At 38.8% G+C, this 23,342-nt stretch overlaps 1 protein-coding gene across 3 annotated transcripts in view; it reads left to right on the forward strand.

The window, feature by feature from the left end:
• The window catches only part of SPAG6 (sperm associated antigen 6), an 82,460-nt gene that overhangs the window by 21,611 nt on the left and 37,507 nt on the right, over positions 1-23,342 (forward strand). For all 3 annotated transcript variants that reach the window (XM_082385585.1, XM_082385586.1, XM_082385584.1), the window contains 4 exons: positions 299-482; positions 14,292-14,497; positions 15,385-15,558; positions 16,945-17,097. In XM_082385585.1, the coding sequence (XP_082241711.1) occupies positions 299-482; positions 14,292-14,497; positions 15,385-15,558; positions 16,945-17,097 (717 nt within the window). The remainder of the gene's footprint in view (positions 1-298; positions 483-14,291; positions 14,498-15,384; positions 15,559-16,944; positions 17,098-23,342) is intronic.

The following is a 23,342-nucleotide window of genomic DNA, read 5'->3' on the forward strand; positions in this document are numbered from 1 at the left end:
AAATGCATGTTTCAGAGTAAAACATTTGAAATGTATTTTAAGACTTAAATCCTTTCAGTTCAGTTACTGAACAAAAGCAACGGGGGAAACAACAAAAAATCAAAATGATATTGCAGGATGTTTTTCATCTCTTATATTTCATAGCTGTTGAGCTTTCTTTCTTAGTTTTATTTTTTATTTTATTACTTATTGAGCTTTTTTTTTTTTTTTAATATATCAATGTCATTTTAATGTTGGTTTTGGTCTATTTTAACTTTTAGCTCAATTCACTTTGAGTTTTGTCTATTTATCCTTGTAGCGTTTTTACAAGAAAGCCGCTGCCTTTGTGTTACGAGCAGTTGGTAAACATTCTCCCCAGCTAGCTCAGGCGATAGTGGATTGTGGAGCACTGGATACGCTGGTGATATGCTTGGAAGATTTTGACCCTGGAGTCAAAGAGGCTGCAGCCTGGGCACTTGGCTATATTGCAAGACATAATGCAGGTAATGGGCCTTACTATAAAATAGGATTGTTAAAGTTTAGATTAATTAGGTAAATCTGGCTTTGCTTAGTAAACCATAGATATGAGAGGTCTTTTTTTTTTTATTTTTAATTTTTGGCTGCATTGGGTCTTTGTTGTGGTGTGCGGGCTTTCTGTAGTTGTGGCGAGCGGGAGCTACTCTTCATTGTGGTGCACGGGCTTCTCATTGCGGTGGCTTCTCTTGTTGCAGAGCACGGGCTCTAGGCACGCGGGCATCAGTAGTTGTGGTTCGCGGACTCTAGAGCGCAGGCTCAGTAGTTGTGGCTCGCGGGCTCTAGAGCACGGGCTCAGTAGTTGTGGCGCACGGGCTTAGTTGCTCCGCGGCATGTGGGATCTTCCCGGACCAGGGCTCGAACCCGTGTCCCCTGCATTGGCAGGCAGATTCCCAACCACTGTGCCACCAGGGAAGTCCCAGATATGACGTCTTAATGATGTTTCTATACATTATGGGAGATAAGTTTTGAATGATGGCCAAGTTGTTTGGATCACAAATTCACCAAAAAACCTATCCATTTCAGTCTTTATGTTAGTTAGCAAAAGAAAAATTTGAAGTCAGAAGGGGAATCAGGGGGATGTGGGGAGAATGAGATATTGATTAGCTTCAAGGACCTTGGTAAATTGGTTCCATTACAAAATTGTTTGAGTTTGTCACCCCTCAGGGGACATTGGGTCTTCACTCTCACTTATGGTAGGGTGTTCCAAGCCAGCCAGGAGCCATGTTGTATGAGTGAATAATGTTGAAAAGATATGGACGTGGTAACTTGCTAGAATATATTTGTATTCAGCCCATAATCGTCAGGAAGGAGGAGAAAGAGGAGGAGCACCTTTTCTCATAAACTGAGCTCAATGAAGCCATCAAGAAGGGGCCTGGACCTCTTGTGTGAAGGCTGTGCTGACACACCTGATCGGTAAAAAATACATAGGGAACAAAATTGCCCCCACCACTTTACAGAAGTTGCTAAACAGTATGAACAAATAGCACAACAAGAAAATAACAGTTTTAAAACAAACATATGTAAAAGTGTAAGCTTTGCTGATAATCAAAGAACTGCATATTAAAACATCAGTGAAAGTATCTTTTCCTACCTATTATTATTTGGGGGAAAAAAAGAGTAAAGCAGAAATAAAACCAAGTGGTTAACAGCATTGTGGCCTTAGGACAGGATCTGAGTTTGAGTCCAAGTTCTACTACTTAGTTGCTGTGTAACCTTCGACATGGCTTTTAAACTTTCTGAAACTTAACTTCCTCATCTGCAAGAGAGGAAGTACTGCTTCAGAGATTTGTTGTGAGGATGATGAGATAGACCAATGCTTGGTACATGGTAAAGAATCAATAAATGTAAGGTATGAATACTGTATTAATACTGAAGGTTTGAGAGGGCATGAAGATGTATCTGTCCACTGATGGAGGCACTACAAATTGTATAAACTTGTGCAAAGGCATTTGGCAAAACTAATCTAAGCCATGAAAGAGTTCATGGTTACTCTGGAAAGCCTGATTTGGGAATTCATCCTTAGGAAAGAATCCCACAGAATGAAGAAGCTGCATTCATGCAAATGTTATTGTAGTATTATTTCTAATACCAAAACCCCTCAAATATTTGGCAGGAATTTAGTGGTTAAATTATAGTAGTTTACTTAATGGAATCTCACTCAACAAATAAAAGGTAATTATGAATCCTACATGACAACATGGAAAAGTGATTATAATGTGAAAAAAAGACAAAATTGCGTGTTACAATTATAATAATATAAAAATAAATTTTTATGTGGACGTAAATTACAAGGACGTACATGTTTGTGTTACTAGGGTGATAGAATTAAGGATGTTTTTAATTTGTTTTCCAGATTTTTCAGTGTGTGTGCATGTATAAAATAATAGCTACCGTTTATCAAGTAATTACCGTGTGCCTGGCTCTGTGCAGTATGCTTTAGGATATTCTCTCATTTTGGCTACAGATACACTTAGGGCAGGTATTACTCTCCCTGTTAAAAAGAGGAAGAAAGTGGAACTTAGGATACCTGAAGTCATGTTCATGGTGGAACCAAAATTTGAATCTAAATCTGTCTTGACTCCAAAGCCGTATGTCAACCCCTGTACCATACAGTTTCATTAAGTACTCCTTGAAAGAGTTTTGAAGGAGAAACTCAAAACAGAAACAGGAAGTGGCTGTCCCATGGTTATGTTTAATTTGGTTTTTAAATGGTGACACTATTGGAAACAAAATAATAAGATGATATAAAAGTAAATTGAGAAAGAAAACTATTGTTATGCTTAGAATGATTCAGAATTGGTATATGAAAATTATTTCTTTAATATCTGGATTTTGGTTTTCCAAGTAGCTTCACCCTAGGACTATTGTTTAACACATGTTGATTGAGAAAACTAAAGCAATGTTTTAAATTAGAAGCTGGTTATCATGGGGAAACTACCTGAGTATATTTAGTAATTTTTTTTTTTTTTAATGTCAGAGGACTTTACGGCAAACAGATTGTAACATGAGTATTTTAAAGAGCGGTGCGAGAGAGCTTTGAGGACAACCATACAGATACGCTGAGGCAGGTGCCCATAGGTAACCTTTCCATACCTCCCTTTTGTTGAATCTGAGGCTAAATGATTATAGTTCATAAATAGGCTCTGTCTTCGGGATTCTATTCCAATTTTTTGCTATAATCTGGCTCCCACATGGAATTCCCAGTGTAATTTCAATATTTCACAGTAGTTAGGGGCTTGGGACCCAGAAGCTCCCAGAAGAGATTACTGCATAGATTTCTCAGAAGGAAAGGGAATTGTTATCTAGTAAGCAGTTAAGTCATCATTCACATCCTGAATATCAGTGAAAATAGAAGATTTACCTCCAAATAACCTGATTTCTTTCTTGATGATCTCTTAAAAATGGAATATATTGAGATTAAAGGGATTCATTCAGTGTTTTCTTCTGGGTATTTGTGGTAAGTTGTTTGATTAGATAGTTTAATAAATATAAACCTTAAAGGAGGTGCAAAAGAAATGTACCTTTAAGGGCAATAAGAAAGGAACCTTTAAAGAAAAACGTTTTGTGCATAGGAAACAAAAATAAAGTAAGCATACAATTAGTAGAAGAGGGAAATCTATGGGCATCATCTGACTTTTCCTTATTTGAAAAATGCAATTTCTAAAAGTTACTTCTGTGTATAGATTTTAAAGCATTTTACAGATAACCAAGGGAAACTGGGGGCTATCCACCAGAAATGGTGGTGGTGGTGGTGGTTTTAACTCTGGGCAAATGGTCTCATTAAATTTCCACGATTGACTCACCAGGTACGGAACACAACTGATAATATGTACCTCTTACTCGGAAGATAAATAAGCTACTTCTTTCTACTCTGGGCTCCTTAATAAAGGTTGAGGTAGAATTCTTCTCAGACTGGTTGTCCCTCTTCCTCTGTCTTGCTACATTCTCCCACTCAGCAGAATTACTCTGGTTACATATTTACCTAATCGGTGTCAAATCTCTCACTATTTCCAAGGACTAGTCTTGCTTTTGGAGCTACAGGGGGCGAGGCAGGAGGGGCGGTGGGCTCTGCGGCCTCGGTGCTCCCACCGGTAGGGCCCAGGCAGGGGCTTCCTCGCGCTCAGGGCCCTCCTTCCTCGCTGCGCCTGGCCTCCTGGCTCTGGCCTCGCACCCGTCAGTGGCACAGCAGCTTCGTGGAGGAGCGCCGCCGGTGAACTTGTGTGCACCACGTGGCAGTCATCAGAGTACTTGGGACAGAGGTGAGAGCAGCGGCCTGGCTGCAGCCTGAGGAAGGAGGAGCCATGTACGTGTTTTGTAGGAATGATCTTCCACATTTGGGCTGAAAACTTAAGTTTTCAGTGTTTGTTTAGGAGCGTTAGCTAAAAATTCTGTCTCTTGTAAACTTGGTCTCTTGTAAACCTTTGCTGTCTCAGAATAAACTTTGGCTGTTCTCAGTCCTGGCAAAGAGGAATACGTTTGATTAGGTGTTCTAAAACATTTTAATTATTAACACATTATATTATATATATATATATATATATATATATAACATTAACACATTATAGGTGAGGAAACTGAAATAGAGAGGTTAAACGATTTATTCTGGTCAGACAGCAATTTATGGCAGAACTGCTTGGCAATTACTCAAAACCCTTCAAAGAGTCTTCCTTTTTATAATGTGAGAAAGGCAAGTGTATGAAAGCTCATCATTCTTCATTTTAAGCTCCTTGTAGTATCTGATAGTCTTGCCAGATACCTCTGTTTTTAATCCCTGATGACTGGTTTCCACATGTGTGACTATTCTTTCTCCCAGGGATATCATTTATATCCTAAATCAAATGAGAAATTTCCCTTCCAGCTCAATAGCAGTCAGGAGAGGAGATTGCTGCAGCCACAGATGAGCGGTGCTTGCAGGAATTGGCTCATTCTGATACTACAGAAACATCGAGTAGATTACATGCTGTTTACCAAATAGATAATGTAAGGAAGGAATCCAGACAGAGCTGGCTGGCCTGATTCTTTTCTGTGTCATATGTCAGTAGTTGCAGTACGCAGGCTCAGCAGTTGTGGCACGTAGGCTCTAGGGCATGCGGGCTTCAGTAGTTACGGCTTGCGGGCTAGAGCGCAGGCTCAGTAGTTGTGGTGCACGGGCTTAGCTGCTCCGCGGCGTGTGGGATCTTCCCGGACCAGGGCTCGAACCCGTGTCCACTGCATTGGCAGGTGGATTCTTAACCACTGCGCCACCAGGGAAGTCCCTAGAAAATTTTAAATTTTATACGTGGCTCACATTCCCAGCTCACAGCACTGACTTAGAGTTCCTGTGCCTGCACTCTTGTGTTTTGTGTGTGTGTGTGTGGGGGGGGTTTGTTGTTGTTAAAAGGCAACGTAGTGGTGATGCTGTGGTCTCAAAAAGTCACGCTTAATATTCATGCTTATTAATCAGTATAACTGAACAGTAATATGTGTAGTAAGTTAAGGAATGTGGAACTAAACTTACCATTTGAGGAGAAGTAAATGATGAGTCAACTTCGAGCAATCACTTACTGATGTAAGGGCTGAAATGTACTTTATAAGAGGCCAAACTACCAGACTCGCACATTGTTGATGGGGCCACATACTGATAATCCCCTTTGGAAAACAATATTGCAGTCATATTAGGTTGACCTTATGAAATTACCTATATTTGATTGGTTTTGACTTAACAAAAACAGCAGTTTCATGTGGTTTAATCTAAAAATATCAAGAACCTCAAAAAATGTCAACATTCTTCCCCTCAGGACCTTCACCTCTGAGCCTCTATCTTAAGTAAACACATACATGCACACACATATGTGTGAATGTGTGTGTTTGTCTAACCTCTAGAGTATATATGTATCAATGTAGGACCCGTGGTAGCCAGCCTCCCAAATGCCCCTCAGAGATCCCATGTCCTGGCATTCTCACCCTTGTATAGTCCCCTCCCACATCGTACCAGGATTGGTCTGTGTCACCACCAGAATGCTGCAGAAGTGATGGTCTGTCACTTCTGAGAGTAGGTGACCAGCTCTGCAGGATCGAGGCTTCTGTGGTGGGGTTCTCTCATCACTCGCTCTGAGGGAAGCCAGGTGCTGTGACATGAGGACACTCAGGCAGCCTGTGGAAAGGCCCATGTCATGAGGAGCTAAGGTCTTCGACAACCAGCAAGAAACCGGAGCTTCCTAGAACTACATGAGTGAGCTTGGAAGCAGATCCTACCCAAGTTGTGCCTTCAGACGACTGCAGCCCCCGCAGACAGTGTGACAGCAACTTCATGAGAAACTCCAAGCCTGAACCCCCCAGCTAGGCTGCTCGTGGATTCCTGACCCACAGAAAATATGAGATAAGGAATGATGCTTTAAGCTGCTGAGTTTGGGTCATTTTGTATGTAGCAATGGATAACTAATAAATAAATGTAATCTTAATGCACAGAGAAGTTCACTGTACTGAACTTAAGAATGGCAAAGCCCCAAAGCAAAAAAAACAATTAAGTGTCCTGAATAGCTGGGGTGGGGTGGGGCAGGTTAAGTAAATTATGGAATATTTACTCAGTGGGATATCATGCAGTTATTAACAATGTTGGGCTGGCTCATCCTCAGGAATAAAAGTGGACATTGGAGGCCCACAGGTCGCTCCATTAACCACCCAGAGGCAGTCACCCCAAGAACTGCTGACCGGGGACCACTTGTATAAAAACACCCTGTAAACTTTCTAGCCATCCAGTGTTTCGTTTCTGTTTCCTCTGTCCTTTGTGTGTTCTTGTAGAGAATTCCACTGGGGCACTGCTAACCCTTTACTGTTTAGCCTCCTCCGTCAGCCTGAGCTCCTCGAAGGCAGGGACTTGCCTAAAACTGGGCTGGAAGAAAGAACAGATGCCAGTAAAGTTCGAAAGGTTGAATAATAAAATCTGCATTTTCCATCTAAGGATTTTTTTTTTCCCCCAGCAGAGTGCGGATTGTAGGTGGAACGAAACTACAATGATTGTTGCAGTATTATATATAGCAAGTAGAAATGAATGGAAATATGTCTAGATACAAAAAGCGTATTTTGTAAAAAGCTAATTCCAAGTAATTTATTGTTTTCTTCATTACAAGAGCACTCCAGACCCTCTCTGTAACTTTGCCTTTTCCAATTCAGCTTAGTCTCAGCTGTTGAGTAAAGTATAAAACTAAAAGTTGCTAAAATCGGGGTTTTAAAAATGGCTTTGTATCTTATGCTACCTATGATCTTCCAAGGCCGTACCCAACTCTCCCTTTTCCCACCTTCTCTTTCTCTTGTCTCCACTTCTTGACTTTTCCTTTCTGTATTTTGAAGCTGTTTTTTATACTTGAGCCTTGTATAAGTGCGCCATCCATCCAGCTGATTGTAATTTCTTACTAAGGCCCCGTTAACTCCAGATCAACGGCTTATTTGACTCACTTGACTTTTTAAAGAAGCTAGAATTATTTAACCTTCAAAGCATATGTATGTATGTGTGTTAACCCTTAATCTCTCAGACACTCAATCCATATGTAAGGGTTAGACCGATGGCTCTGGAGATGGGGTGGAAAGAAGTGGCATGGAGATAATGGGTAGGAAAAATGACATTTGTGGGAGCGAGGGATAAATAAAAATCATACATTAGATTTTTTCATAATAATACGCAAATTCCCGCCACCTTTTCTCACTCCGACATGCGATTGGAAATATCAGTTTCTCAGCTCAGAATTATAGCTCTGGTGAGCCATCGCTACCTACAGAAGGATATTGCCTCTCTCAGATGTGTTGGTGTAGAATAAAGGTTTTTTGGTAGCTGGCTTCCATGCCTGCCTCTTCTTAGTCACATCCCTGTGTAGTCTCCACCCACGTTGCGCCAATGAAATAGAGCAGAAGTGATGGTATGTCACTTCTGAGGTTAGATTATAAAAGACTATGGCTTTTGTCTTGGGTTCTCTCCTCTGGATCACTCACTCTGGGGGAAGTCTCATCATGAGCAGCCTATGAAAGAGCCCAGAAATGGGGAGGAACTGATGCCTTCTTCCAACTCCCGTGGGTATGCTGGGAAGAAGATCCTGTAGACCCAGTGTATCCCAGTCAAGCCTCAGATAACTGCAGCCCTGGCTGATGGCTTGATTGCTGCCTAGTGAGACGTCACAGCCTGAACCATCCAGCTGAGCCGCTCCCAGATTCCTGACCTACAGAAACTGTAAGATTATAAACGTTTCCTGTTTCAAGCAGCTAAGTTTGGTGTAGCAGTAGGTAACTAAACCAGTTGTAAACAGCTGAGTTAGACAAATTTCTAGACAAATTTCTTCCACTTTAAAAGTGACATTCCTAAAATCATACTGGTGTATGGTCAGTATATAACCAGTTTTGGCGATTACACCTCCATATTTGTTTTTACTGTAATTTCACCAAATCATGAAAAATTTGGTTGAATGGGATGATTATATAACATAAGATTGACATCATAAGTGATAGCCAAATCTTAAATGTATTTTTTAACCCGCTTTATTTCACAAAGGTTTTGAAGTGATATAGTTGTGTTTTACAGCCAGATGCAAAACCAGCCTATCTTTAAACTAATAAATAGGGCCACCTAAATGCAAAGAAATGAAGATTCATAACTTTATTTTATTTTTAATGAGAAAATAGAATATAAATTTTTGTAGGGCTTAAAACCAGTGAGTTAAAGGCAGTGTTTGGAAAATGAAATTAAAAAGCAATAAAGTTAAAAGGAATTAGAGTTTTTGAGGTGTTTGATTTGCCTAATTATTTTTGAATTAGTATGGTAAATATATATATATATATTTTTTTTTTCCTTCCTTTTTTTCCTTTCAGAGAACCTCTTCATTTTGAGTCCTTTTTATAAGTTCTCATGATGGATCACTTAATTTTGCTCACATTCTTCCCTCTTACATCTCCATTATGAGCAGAAAAATTAGTGGAGTATCATAATATATGTTTAGATTCATCCTTTTTTTGCAGGCCAATTTTTAGGTTTTCATCAATTTCTTGGAATTCACCTCTGAATTTTCTTATGTAACCACTTTAGTGGTTCTTCGTTTATGACTCTAGAATGTGTCTTCAAGAATCAAATGTAGAAAGAATGTCACCTTTTTACATCCAGAAAATCCCCACAGCTCGTTTTAGAAGGTGTAAGGTTTAAGCCTAGGGTTGTAAAATGATGGACGTGTTTTATTTAGCCTGCACTATTTTGTCTTACACAGTGTGTTTTTAAGTTCCCAACACTTAAAAACCAGGCAATTTCACATTAAAAATCAGATGTCTGGCTTCTCTTGAAAAATCCAAGGACCTGACAACGGTTGGCCTATATTCCTATGTGGCAGCGCTGGGCTGAAGCTGGGTAGTTGCTGCTCCTTGTAGCTGGTGCATATACTTTTCCAATTTACTGTGCTTCCCACTCAGTTATTTTTCTTACACCTTCTGGCTTCACTTATTTTAATTACTTGCCTGGGCCCTGTGTTTACCACTCCTGATCTAAACAAACCACTAGCCATAACAATTAAGAGGAGGGGGTTAAGGCCATTGTGAGCACTGTTAAAGCAAAATCACTTTTGCCTGACGCATCTAGTTTTACGTGTTACAGCCGTGCCTATTATATGCTGACGGACTTTCCTTTCTGTGCTCTTCCCTTCTGGTCAACATAAAGTCATCCCTAAATATTCCATTCATCCAGCTTTAGATACTAGTAATTTTATGAATGTTGTTGATCTTAAATGTCCTCCCTTTTATGTGTGTCTCCTTTTGTTTTAAAAATTAAATCTAAAGTGGTACTGAGCTTGTCATGGTCCAGTAGAGGTGGCTGCTTCAATTCCTTCACTCAGCAGTGAGGTATTCAGGAGGCCAAAGAGAACTAGTTATTCCTTTACTGAAAACAGCTGACCATCGGATTTGAGGACTGTATACCAGTTGTCTACATGCATGCACTCAATGGCTTTAATTATTATTTATGAATCAGGAAGGTGCTATTGGATAGTTATATTTCTACTGACAATTTGAAGTCTAAAAAATTGTTAAAAATGAATAAGCCTTAACATTTAAAAAATGTAATATTTTAACTGTGATAAAGGCATGAATTAAGATGAGGGAAAGTGTGAAAAAGTAAATGGATGATATTTCTAGTATATATTAGCAATTCTTCAAAGAATAATTATGCATTCTTTCCTAATATTTTGTTTTAAGGAGACATATATTCCCACCATTTTTAAAAATAAGAAACTTTCTTCCATATTGAGAAATAAGCTAAAGTGTTTATTTTTCTTTAGAATAATAATGTTAGTATAGTTAGCCCCAGCAATAGCTATATGTATGGTCAAAGGACATGTTCATATTTCTTTTATTTTTTAAAAACAATCACATTGAAGAAAATTTGTCAAATAGAGAAGAAAATATATCACCAATAGTACCATCAACCCCATCTAAATCTTGTTAGTATGTTAGTATAACATAAAGCCTTCTTTCTCTGAATTTTTTTTTTTTTTTTTGCATAACTACTTCTAATTTTGCTGGTTACCTAACAGTATATAATTATGTCACATGTTCTTGCATAAAAGAAGATGTAGTCTTAAAAAATTTGTTTTTGGAAGATTCATTTAAAATTTAAAATTAGGTTAAGGAAAAAAAAATGAGGTTAAGATATTTTCAGGCACTGAATATAAATTAATTGGCTCTTTTTTATTCTTGATCAAACCTTTTATGAGCATCTGTACATATCAATCTTTGATTTCCTAAGTTTAATAATTAAACAACCCAGACTCATTTCCAAATTAGAGTTAAAAATGAATTCTTTGAGATTTCTCCTATAGGGAGTAACTTTTTTTTATATGAACTTTTAAAACAATTTTATTTATTTATTTATTTATTTACTTATTTTTGGCTGTGTTGGGTCTTCGTTTCTGTGCGAGGGCTTTCTCTAGTTGCGGCGAGCGGAGGCCACTCTTCATCGCGGTGTGCGGGCCTTTCACTGTCGCGGCCTCTCTTGTTGCGGAGCACAGGCTCCAGACGCGCAGGCTCAGTAGTTGTGGCTCACGGGCCCAGTTGCTCCGCGGCATGTGGGATCTTCCCAGACCAGGGCTCGAACCCGTGTCCCCTGCATTGGCAGGCAGATTCTCAACCACTGCGCCACCAGGGAAGCCCGGGAGTAACTTTTAAGTGTACCAGATTTTTGTATGTGTTTTGGTTACTGCCGCTGTTTTTTAGAGTAGAAAAGTAGAGAGAAGAAGAAAAGGGGAGCAGGAAGGAGGATGGGAAGCACTGCCTGAAACGGCACCCCATGTGTGTTTCCCCAAACTCTCCACGCACCCGACTCCCAGCTCCACTCTGTGCTGTGGTCTGTTCACATATTCACCCTGAGCAGAGTCTGCTAGAACAGAACAATGTTTTTACTCTATTCTGCTTCCCCAAGATCTAGCAAGTTTCTAGCACATGGTAAGCACGTAATGAACACTCAATGACCAGAAAAGAGAGGAAAATAAGTACATACACCAAGCCTGAGAGAGGACAGAATTGTATCAATATGTTTGGGGCTGTAAGTTAAGAATATCAACTACAGGTGGCTTAAGCAGTGAGGACATTTTTTTATTTCACATGACACAAAGTGCAGAGTCAGGGCAGTTCCAAGGTTGGTTATGCAGCTGAACAGTGTCTTGGAGGACCCAGCTGTTTTTCATTTTTGTACTCGGCCATCCTCAGCATATTGGCAATTTCTTCTGTTATAGTTGCAAGATGGCTGTAGGAGTTCCAGATGTCATTTGCAGGCAGATGTGCCCATGTCCAGCAAAGAAGAGGCGGTGTTTCCTCCTGTGTATTTCTGTTTATTAAAGAGGAAAACCGCTCAGAGATGCTTCTAGCTGACTTCTGCTCAGGTCCCATTCACCAGGATTGATTCACAAGCCCATGCCCTGACCGACAAAGGCTATGGGGTAGACGTCAACAGCGATTGGCACAGAAGTACCAGAGGAAGCAACGGTAGGGAAGAGGAGAAGGATATACCACAGGAAAAAGAGTAGTGACAGAGGCAGGATGAAATAGCCTGTGGAATGTGTAATATAGTATGGTGTGCATTATTTAGGCCTATTATACTCTTACCTTTATATACACTGTCTTATACCCAATATATGAATGAAAGTGGTAGAACAGTATCATTTATGAATTACAATGTGTGCCACCCAAGAACAGAGCTGGGTTTTGTAGGACCATATAAATTGGAGATGTAAGGTATATGAAACTGCAGGTACAAAATTGCTAGACCCCATCCAGGTCCCTGGAAGCTTCATTACCTTCAGGCAAACCTTTCTTTGGTACCCTCCCCCGCCTTCCCCTCATTTAGCATCACTGATCCAGACAGAGTGGAAAACAGCTTTGGAGGGAATGGGTAACAAGTCAGAAGAACTGAGTTTGCTTTATTATTAGCATTATAGAGTTCAGGAAAAGGAGGATACGGTACTCAGTTACTCAAGGAAAGAATAAAATGTATGGGAATTACAAAGATGATAAATTTTGTTTAAAAGAACTTTGTTTTTATTAACACTTTGTTTTTATTAATAGTTTTATTAACTGTTTATTAATAGTTTATTAACTTTAAAAAAAATTTATTTATTTAATTTTGGCTGCATTGGGTCTTCGTTGTTGTGCACAAGCTTTCTCTAGTTGTGGAGAGCGGGGGCTACTCTTTGTTGCGGTGCGCGGGCTTCTCATTCTGGTGGCTTCACTTGTTGCGGAGCACAGGCTCTAGAGCGCAGGCTCAGTAGTTGTGGCGCATGGGCTTAGTTGCTCCGCGGCATGTGGGATCTTCCCGGACCAGGGCTTGAACCCGTGTCCCCTGCATTGGCAGGCGGATTCTTAACCACTGTGCCACAGGGAAGCCCATATTAACTGTTTTTTAAACAGTTGTTTACTGCAGATTCTTTACTCTTAGAAACTGTATAAAAGTGAAAATACATAAATAGATGAACTTCCCGTTGTAGTTCATATTTCACACTTGGGTTTTTTAATTGAAACATATTTGCTAATCAGTGCAGTGTTAATTTGTAGAAGTATGTCATCTGCACCCGTGTTGAATGAGTCTGACACATAATAACCTTCCATTAATACTTGTTTAATGAAAGAATGAATGAGTCGTTTATGCAATATCGGGACTTCTAAGATAATTATAATAATTGAAGGAAAACAAGTGTTGGACACTAACCTGTATTTTCTAACATTATTTCCTTTTCGAAAATGTGATATTACCAATCTTTTGAAAAATTAAAGACTGTATTTTCTTTAAAGACTAAGAGATATGCTGAATTGATAGCTTGGCTATTAAGACATAAATTGCCAAGGCGCTATAAATCTGAGAAAATGAGAGCATAATTTGAAAGGAAGAGATTATAGAAATGGGTATATGTGATTCAGCAAGAAAGGCCATGAGTACAGTGAGAGTAGAATCTGTAACTGTGCACTGTTTTATGCTTTTCAACAGTTTTTACACGTATATTATATGGGTCTGCCTGCTTGTCTCCTGTTCTCTATAATTTTAAAATGTGTTATTTTTTATAGCTGTTATTTTTGGGCACACAGGTGAATCAACATGTATATACAAAAGATACTATTTTTGACGTGTAAAATGCTTAAGATAAATTTATTTCTTTATCTTACATTAACATTTATATATATTAAAGCCTGTTCAGTTGTAGTTCTCATTTTTGAAAGTGTTTTTATATGTACAATGAAAATACACCTTTTAATATTGTACAAAGTTTTTTTAAAAATCTTTTAAAAGTACAATAAGATGAAAGGAATTTAAAAATCGACATTATTGGCACAAGATTCATGTTAATGTTTACTCATGTAAATAGCACAAAATACTGCCTAATTAGTGTGGTTGGTAAATTTTTGGTACTTTAATTTTCTCTGTTATTGTAAACCATGCATAAAATGCTTGCCTATTGAGAAGTGCAGAATTGTCAGAGCTTAAACAGCTGACATCTGCTTACTCTCTTGAAAAAAAAAAAAAAAAAAGAATAGGAAGCCATTTCAGCTTAATCTACCTCAAATGTGTTCATGTAAATGGAGGTCCATCTATTGACCTGTATTCTTTTCAGCTCAGTATTGGTCCACATGGTTCATGAAACCAGGAAGCCTGATTTGAAATGCAGATGTCGAGACAGTGAAGTACACCCTCCCCTTTTCCCTTTGCTGTATCTGTCAGGGTGAAAAGTGGCTTGTACAAGGGTCAGTCACCCATACTCACTTAATTACTTTTCTTGGACCCACAGAGCTGTCACAAGCTGTGGTGGACGCCGGAGCCATTCCTCTTTTAGTGCTCTGTATCCAAGAGCCAGAAATTGCTTTGAAAAGGATTGCTGCTTCGGCCCTCAGTGATACTGCAAAGCATTCTCCAGAGTTAGCACAGACAGTGGTGGACGCAGGAGCAATTGCTCACTTAGCCCAGATGATCCTGAACCCTGATGCTAAGCTGAAGGTATTTAAAAATAAAGAAACAAACAAACCAGGATTCCGATAATCTAAGAAGATGGAAATGTGTGCACTAATATTATACATTTTTAAATAATTAGTAAATTATCATGGAAAACAGATATGAATATATTATGTATTTGGTCCTTTAATATGTGAAAACTATGCTGTAAGGATTAGACAGTAAAGATGTGACTGGGAAAAAGTATGTGCAACGCTGAAAACTAGAAATAGCATCAGAATTAGTACTAATAATTAAAATAAGGAATCACGTAATGATTAAATCTCAGGGTTAGAAGGGACCTAAAGATTTTCTAGCCCACTGTTATATTTAAGTTTCCTGTAAAATTTGCCATGTTTATATTAGTCTTTTTTATAGCTTTCTAAAATCTAATTTTCAGTTAATAGTCACCAATTATACTTTTATATTCTAATAGTTATATTCTATAAGATTTAAAAATTGTTAATGTTAATTAAGCAATGCAAAGTTTCTAAAAATGATATTGGCAATATCCCAAAATGTTAGTTCTGCTTGATTGTTACTGTATTACATTACTGTGTTTATCATAAATTAACAATTTAAGTATTGCATAATTAAGAAATAGTATTCATCCCAGGGTCATATTCTTTGACCAGCCTCAATTGATAAGAGATTTAAATAGTCAATAGTGTGAACTAAGATGTTTAACTTGGAAATTAGGGAATTTAAGAAATTGAGTATTTAGGTATAAGAAGACTAGGATGTGAATGCCTCGAGACTCCTAGATTATGTTGGATGTGTGATTGTTTTTTCCTCTTTATAAAGGAATTTGAATGTGTACGAAGCTGTTTAAATTATGTCTGAACTCCACAGTGGACTCTGTGTAACATTTGGGTTTGGATTTTGCTCAACAGCGTCAGGTCCTTTCAGCTCTCAGTCAGATTGCGAAACATTCTGTGGATCTAGCAGAAATGGTGGTTGAAGCAGAGATTTTTCCAGCTGTACTTACCTGTCTGAAGGACAAAGATGAATACGTGAAGAAAAATGCTTCCACTTTAATTAGAGAGATTGCAAAACATACACCTGAGGTAAAACAAGGAAAAAAAAAAAACAGCTTCAAAATACAACAGTATGCAGTTAGTTTTAGTTTTTAAGTAAAACATCAATTTGTTCACAGGGCTCAGGGGCGGTGCCACATGTTCTGAGGGTTTCTCATCCTCAGCACTGTTGACACTTTGGACCACATCGCTCTCTGTTGTGAGGGGCTGTCCTGTACACTGCAGGATGGACCTTTAGCAGCTTCCCTGGCCTCTGCCCACCAGATGCCAGTAGCACCCCTCCCCCAAGTTGTGACGATCAAAAATGTCCCCACGTATTACTAAATGTTTCCTAGGGGGACAAGAGTGCCCCCAGTTGAGAACCACTGGGTTACATCAATGGAGTTTGAGTCTGAAGTCTCAGTTTTTAATCATTTTCTGCTTTCCATTTCTAGACTGTAGGGACCATGGACCTTTGTCGTCCTGTCACTCTAGGTCAGCTGGGCGTAGTGAGAGATGGTGCCCCTCCAGGTTGGGAGAGACCATCAGGCCCCCTGACCTGGCGTAACCGCTCTAACAGCTGCTCTTGCACAGTGGTTCCTGCTCTGAGGTGTGAGGTGGGAAAGGAATAGAGACGAAGTGAACCTGGGTAGATTCTGAAGTTATGTCTTTTTCTGTGTATATTTTCACTAATCAGTTTCATTTCACTAAACTTTTAAGTCCTTATTCTTTTTTTTTTTTAATATTTATTTATTTATTTGGATGCGCCGGGTCTTAGTTGCAGCACACAGGATCTTCGTTGTGGCGTGGGGGATCTTTAGTTGCGGCACGTGGGATCTAGTTCCCCGACCAGGGATCGAACCCGGGCCCCCTGCATTGGGAGCTCGGAGTCTTAGCCACTGGACCACCAGGGAAGTCCCAAGTCCTCATTCTTTATTTCACCCAACATCTTTATCTGGTTGAGATTTTTCAAGACTGGAGTGCAGTCAGCTAGAGATCATTGCTAGCAAAGGAGGGATAATGAGGCTAGACTATTTCAAGTCTGATCTCACCTTTCAGCATTCAGTGATTAATCCAATTCATACTCACGCATTGTGATGGGGGGGTTTCAGCAGTTAGCTAGTTATGAACTAGCCCTAGGCTTAGTGTTTAGGTGAGGAATTTTGACATCCATTATGATAAGGATAGAGTCGTGCGAGAAAAATTGCACCACAGAGAGGCTCCTCACGTGAGCATATTCTGTACGTTAGAAATAGCAGGATTGTTACCCTTGTACATGTCTTTGATAAATATAATAATTTCACTAAATGATGTTTCAGATTTTACCAGATGTTTTTTAGGTCCTAAATTTTAAAATTTGGCAATGCTAAGGTAATATTTAAAGATCATCTGACACTTTAGGGCCATGGTTATCTAGCTCTCCTTCTTTTCTCTTAGCTTTCTCAGCTGATAGTGAACACGGGGGCAGTTGCTGCCATAATCGACTGCATGGGGTCCTGCAAAGGAAACGTAAGGCTGCCGGGCATCATGATGCTTGGCTACGTGGCAGCTCATTCTGAGAACCTGGCAATGGCGGTCATCATTTCCAAGGTTTGTTCTTGCTTCCTTTTCCTCTAGTTATTGCAGTGAGGTACTCTAAGACAGAACCGCAGATTAATACTATCCCACAGAGTGTAAAATATAGCTGACCGGAGTCAAAGAATTACCGGCTTTCTTCAAGGCTTATTAGTAAGTTTCCCAAAGCAGTGCTTGAAGTAAAGTTTACTTGGCAGGAAGTTTAAAGTTTTACTCAGTGTTTAATATCAATAAAATGTCAACACCTCTGAGTGTTAGTATCACCTATATCTAAATACCATGTATTTGTATCTGGAAGGATGGGCTTTACAAATATGTAAAGCATACTTTGATTAAAGACAGCTATCATAAATGACATGCCCAGTGGTCATTTTTATTGTTCCGTACATTCTCCCCCTTCCTGCCATTTGGGCAGGAGATGACAATGGATGGCTCTCTCTCCTTCAGCTTCAATGAGCTAATTTCTCTTCTTAGACATGGGCAATTCAGAGCACATGTTGGATCGCATGTTTCTGACATGCTGTTTCCTTGCTCTAGGGATTTGGCCTTATCTCAATTTACAACTTGGAATTAACCCACCAGATCACGTAGCCCTGGCTCATAGTAGGTGCTCAAAAAATATTTGTTGAATGAATAAATATTGATCTCCTGAAGCATGCTTCAAAGGCTGTGTGCTCCCAGTGTCTCTGGCAACCCTCTAGGATGTGGGTTTCTTATCGGCATGGAAAACCTGCTGCTGTATGTTAAACAGAAGTGTGGATTTTTTTTTTTTTTATCCTTTGCTAATCCTCAGAATAAAAATGAGCCTCAGATCTTTATTTTCTGCCTATTCCTTGATAATTCTTTACTTCACTCCCTTTTTATGTCTAACTTTTCCTTTTGTTCTTCTGTTACCAAAGACTCTGATAGTGACTAGAGCAGTAGTGCTGCTTCCTGAAGGGTCACCATGGGGATGTGATCAGGATTCTTGATTCTCGGTGCTTCCGTGGATAGTCAGAAAGCCTGCTGTAGGAAGGATGAGGAAGGAAGCAGCAATTGCTTTTGCTTCCTGTGTTTCTTCCCCAGACTAGCCAGGAGGTGCTCCCTGCCTTTGGTCTGGGGCTGCTTCTGGCCTCTCCCATCTGGTCTATCTTCCATTTAATTGAAGATCAAGGTGGGAGCAGCAGCAGCTTGAGGCAGACCACGCCACACTGCCTCGTCCTTTCCCGTTCCGTGTGGTACTGTCAGGACTGACAACACCTCCAATCTAAATAGTACTTTCTAATATTCAAAGCACACTCAACGCTCCTTGTCTCATCTGCTGTTCAAAACAACTGAGGCCAGTAAGTCAGAGTGTTGGGCATGGGGTAAAGGGGGCTGTCTTCTCTTCCTCCTGCTTCTTCAGTCTTGGTACGTCTCAGAAGTGTGGACTTTCTGGAGAGTTGCCTCATTCTGAAGATAGAAAGATTCTGACCTTTTTTTTTTTTTGTATGGGCAGACACATTTTTAGTCGTAAGAAAGAAGTCAACGAACTATGGTGGATCTCTTCTTTAAGAAATTGGTCTTAAAAACCTAATTTAAAGGTGGAGGGAAAAAAAGTATATATGATCATTTGGCCTTTGCTGTGGTAGCATGACCCATGTGATAGTGGCTTTTGTGGTACTAAATTTAAGGTGATAATTCTTCTAGTCTCAAGTTAGAAAATTATGCCTATACAGAATGAATTATAATTTGATTTGGTTATTTGACTCTTCCTTGGGTATATAAACTGTGATGCATTTGAGGCCCTTTAGTTAATTCTGTTTTGATTATTTAGATAAAACTGAAGTTTGAAGTGCAAGATATAAGCATGTGCCATCTGTGTAACAAAAGTACTCATCCCTACTTTGACATTCAATCATGTTAAAATGGGCAAAACTATCATTTAAATGTTGACCAAAATTAATGGAAATTTACTATTTCAGAAAAGGTTTTAGTGAATATATTTCACCTAAAATTTACTTAAATAGGATTCTTGCTCATATTATTCATTTGATTTTGGATCTATAGTAGGTATTTTGTTCTCAGATCTGTTATACTTGGTGAAAAGTCAATTTTTAAAAGGATTCTAAATTAACTTTTTTAACAATGGAAAGCAAAAGGTTTCATTTTTATTTTTTTAACATCTTCATTGGAGTATAATTGCTTTACAATGGTATGTTTCTGCTTTATAACAAAGTGAATCAGCTATACATATACATGTATCCTCATATCTCCTCCCTCTTGCGTCTCCCTCCCACCCCTCCAGGTGGTCACAAAGCACCGAGCTGATCTCCCTGTGCTATGCAGCTGCTTCCCACTAGCTATCTGTTTTACATTTGGTAGTATATATAAGTCCATGCCAATCTCTCACTTCGTCCCAGCTTACCCTTCCCCCTCCCCGTGTCCTCAAGTCCATTCTCTACGTCTGCGTCTTTATTCCTGTCCTGCCCACATACGGTATTTGTTTTTCTCTTTCTGACTTACTTCACTCTGTATGACAAACTCTCGGTCCATCCACCTCATTACAAATAACTCAATTTTGTTTCTTTTTATGGCTGAGTAATATTCCATTGTATATATGTGCCACATCTTCTTTATCCATTCATCGGTCGATGGACCCTTAGGTTGCTTCCATGTCCTGGCTATTGTAAATAGAGCTGCAATGAACATTGTGGTACATGACTCTTTTTGAATTATGGTTTTCTCAGGGTATATGCCCAGTAGTGGGATTGCTGGGTCATATGGTAATTCTATTTTTAGTTTTTAAAGAAGCCTCCATACTGTTCTCCACAGTGGCTGTATCAATTTACATTCCCACCAACAGTGCAAGAGGGTTCCCTTTTCTCCACACCCTCTCCAGTATTTATTGTTTGTACATTTTTTGATGATGGCCATTCTGACCGGTGTGAGGTGATACCTCATTGTAGTTTTGATTTGCATTTCTCTAATGATTAGTGATGTTGAGCATTCTTTCATGTGTTTGTTGGCAATCTGTATATCTTCTTTGGAGAAATGTCTATTTAGGTCTTCTGCCCATTTTTGGATTGGATTGTTTGTTTTTTTTGATATTGAGCTGCATGAGCTGCTTGTAAATTTTGGAGATTAATCCTTTGTCAGTTGCTTCATTTGCAAATATTTTCTCCCATTCTGAGGGCTGTCTTTTCATCTTGTTTATGGTTTCCTTTGCTGTGCAAAAGCTTTTAAGTTTCATTAGGTCCCATTTGTTTGTTTTTATTTCCACTTCTCTAGGAGCTGGGTCAAAAAGGATCTTGCTGTGATTTATGTCACAGAATGTTCTGCCTATGTTTTCCTCTAAGAGTTTTATAGTGTCTGGCCTTACATTTAGGTCTTTAATCCATTTTGAGTTTATTTTTGTGTATGGTGTTAGGGAGTGCTCTAATTTCATTCTTTTACATGTAGCTGGCCAGTTTTCCCAGCACCAGTTATTGAAGAGGCTGTCTTTTCTCCACTGTATATTCTTGCCTCCTTTATCAAAGGTAAGGTGACCATATGTGCCTGGGTTTATCTCTTGGCTTTCTATCCTGTTCCATTGATCTATATTTCTGTTTTTGTGCCAGTACCATACTGTCTTGATTACTGTAGCTTTGTAGTTTAGTCTGAAGTTCAGGAGCCTGATTCCTCCAGCTCCATTTTTCTTTCTCAAGATTGCTTTGGCTGTTCAGGGTCTTTTGTGTTTCCATACAAATAGTGAAATTTTTTGTTCTAGTTCTGTGAAAAATGCCATTGATACTTTGATAGAGATTGCATTGCATCTGTAGATTGCTTTGGGTAGTATAGTCATTTTCACAATGTTGATTCCTCCAATCCAGGAACATGGTTTATCTCTCCATCTCTTTGTATCGTCTTTAATTTCTTTCATCAGTGTCTTATAGTTTTCTGCATACAGGTCTTTTGTCTCCTTAGGTAGGTTTATTCCTAGGTATTTTATTCTTTTTGTTGCGATGGTAAATGGGAGTGTTTCCTTAATTTCTTTCAGATTTTTCATCATTAGTGTATAGGAATGCAAGAGATTTCTGTTCATTAATATTGTATGCTGCTACTTTGCCAAATTCATTGATTAGCTCTAGCAGTTTTCTGGTAGAGTCTTTAGGATTCTCTATGTATAGTATCATGTCATCTGCAAACAGTGACAGTTTTACTTCTTTTCCTATTTGGATTCCTTTTATTTCTTTTTCTTCTCTGAGTGCTGTGGCTAAAACTTCCAGAACTGTGTTGAATAATAGCAGTGAGAGTGGGCAACCTTGTCTTGTTCCTGATCTTAGTGGAAATGGTTTCAGTTTTTCACCATTGAGAATGATGTTGGCTGTGGGTTTGTCATATATGGCCTTTATTATGTTGAGGTAAGTTCCCTCTATGCCTACTTTCTGGAGGGTTTTTATTATAAATTGGTGTTGAATTTTGTCCTAAGCTTTTTCTGCATCTGTTGAGATGATCATATGGTTTTTACCCTTCAATTTGTTAATATGGCATTATCACATTGTTTGATTTGCATATATTGAAGAATCCATGTATTCCTGGGATAAACCCCACTTGATCATGGTGTATGAACCTTTTAATGTGCTGTTGGATTCTGTTTGCTAGTATTTTGTTGGATTTTTGCATCTATGTTCATCAGTGATGTTGGCCTGTAGTTTTCTTTCTTTGTGACATCATTGTCTGGTTTTGGTATCAGGGTGATGGTGGCCTCGTAGAATGAGTTTGGGAGTGTTCCTCCCTCTGCTATATTTTGGAAGAGTTTGAGAAGGATAGGTGTTAGCTCTTCTCTAAATGTTTGATGGAATTCTCTTGTGAAGCCATCTGGTCCTGGGCTTTCGTTTGTTGGAAGATTTTTAGTCACAGTCTCACTTTCAGTGCTTGTGATTGGTCTGTTTATATTTTCTATTTCTTCCTGGTTCAATCTCAGGAGGTTGTGCTTTTCTAAGAATTTGTCCATTTCTTCCAGGTTGTCCATTTTATTGGCATAGAGTTGCTTGTAGTAATCTCTCATGATCATTTTATTTCTGCAGTGTCAGTGGTTACTTCTCCTTTTTCATTTCTAATTCTATTGATTTGAGTCTTCTCCCTTTTTTTCTTGATGAGTCTGGCTAATGGTTTATCAATTTTGTTTATCTCCTCAAAGAACCAGCTTTTAGTTTTAGTGATCTTTGCTATCATTTCCTTCATTTCTTTTTCATTTATTTCTGATCTGATCTTTATGATTTCTTTCCTTCTGCTAGCTTTGGGGTTTTTTTTTTGTTCTTCTTTCTCTAATTGCTTTAGGGTAAGGTTAGGTTGTTTATTTGAGATGCTTCTTGTTTCTTGAGGTAGGATTGTATTGCTATAAACTTCCCTCTTAGAACTGCTTTTGCTGCATCCCATAGGTTTTAGGTCATTGTGTTTTCATTGTCACGTGTTTCTAGGTATTTTTTCCTCTTTGATTTCTTCAGTGATCTCTTGGTTGTTTAGTAGTGTATTGTTTAGCCTCCATGTGTTTGTCTTTTTTACAGACTTTTTCCTGTAATTGATATCTAGTCTCATAGCATTGTGGTCAGAAAAGATACTTGATACGATTTAAATTTTCTTAAATTTACCAAGGCTTGATTGTGACCCAAGGTATGATCTATCCTGGAGAACGTTCCATGAGCACTTGAGAAGAAAGTGTATTCTGTTGTTTTTGGATGGAATGTCCTATAAATATTAAGTCCATCTTGTTTAATGTATCATTTAAAGCTTGTGTTTCCTTATTTATTTTCATTTTGGATGATATGTCCTTTGGTGAAAGTGGGGTCTTAAAGTGCCCTACTATGATTGTGTTACTGTCGATTTCCCCATTTATGACTGTTAGCACTTGCCGTATGTATTGAGGTGCTCATATGTTGGATGCATAAATATTTACAATTGTTATATCTTCTTCTTGGATTGGTCCTTTGATCATTAGGGAGTGTCCTTCTTTGTCTGTTGTAATAGTCTTTATTTTAAAGTCTATTTTGTCTGATATGAGAATTGCTACTTCAGCTATCTTTTGATTTCCATTTGCATGGAATACCTTTTTCCATCCCCTCACTTTCAGTCTGTATGTGTCACTAGGTCTGAAGTGGGTCTCATGTAGACAGCATATATACGGGTCTTGTTTTTGTATCCATTCAGCCAGTCTATGTCTCGGTGGGAGCATTTAATCCATTTACATTTAAGGTAATTATCGATATGTATGTTCCTATTACCATTTTCTTAATTGTTTTGGGTTTGTTATTGTAGGTCTT

This window comes from Balaenoptera borealis (genome assembly GCF_965194805.1).
Source record: "Balaenoptera borealis genome assembly, chromosome: 3".
NCBI classification, from domain to species: Eukaryota; Metazoa; Chordata; class Mammalia; order Artiodactyla; family Balaenopteridae; genus Balaenoptera; species Balaenoptera borealis.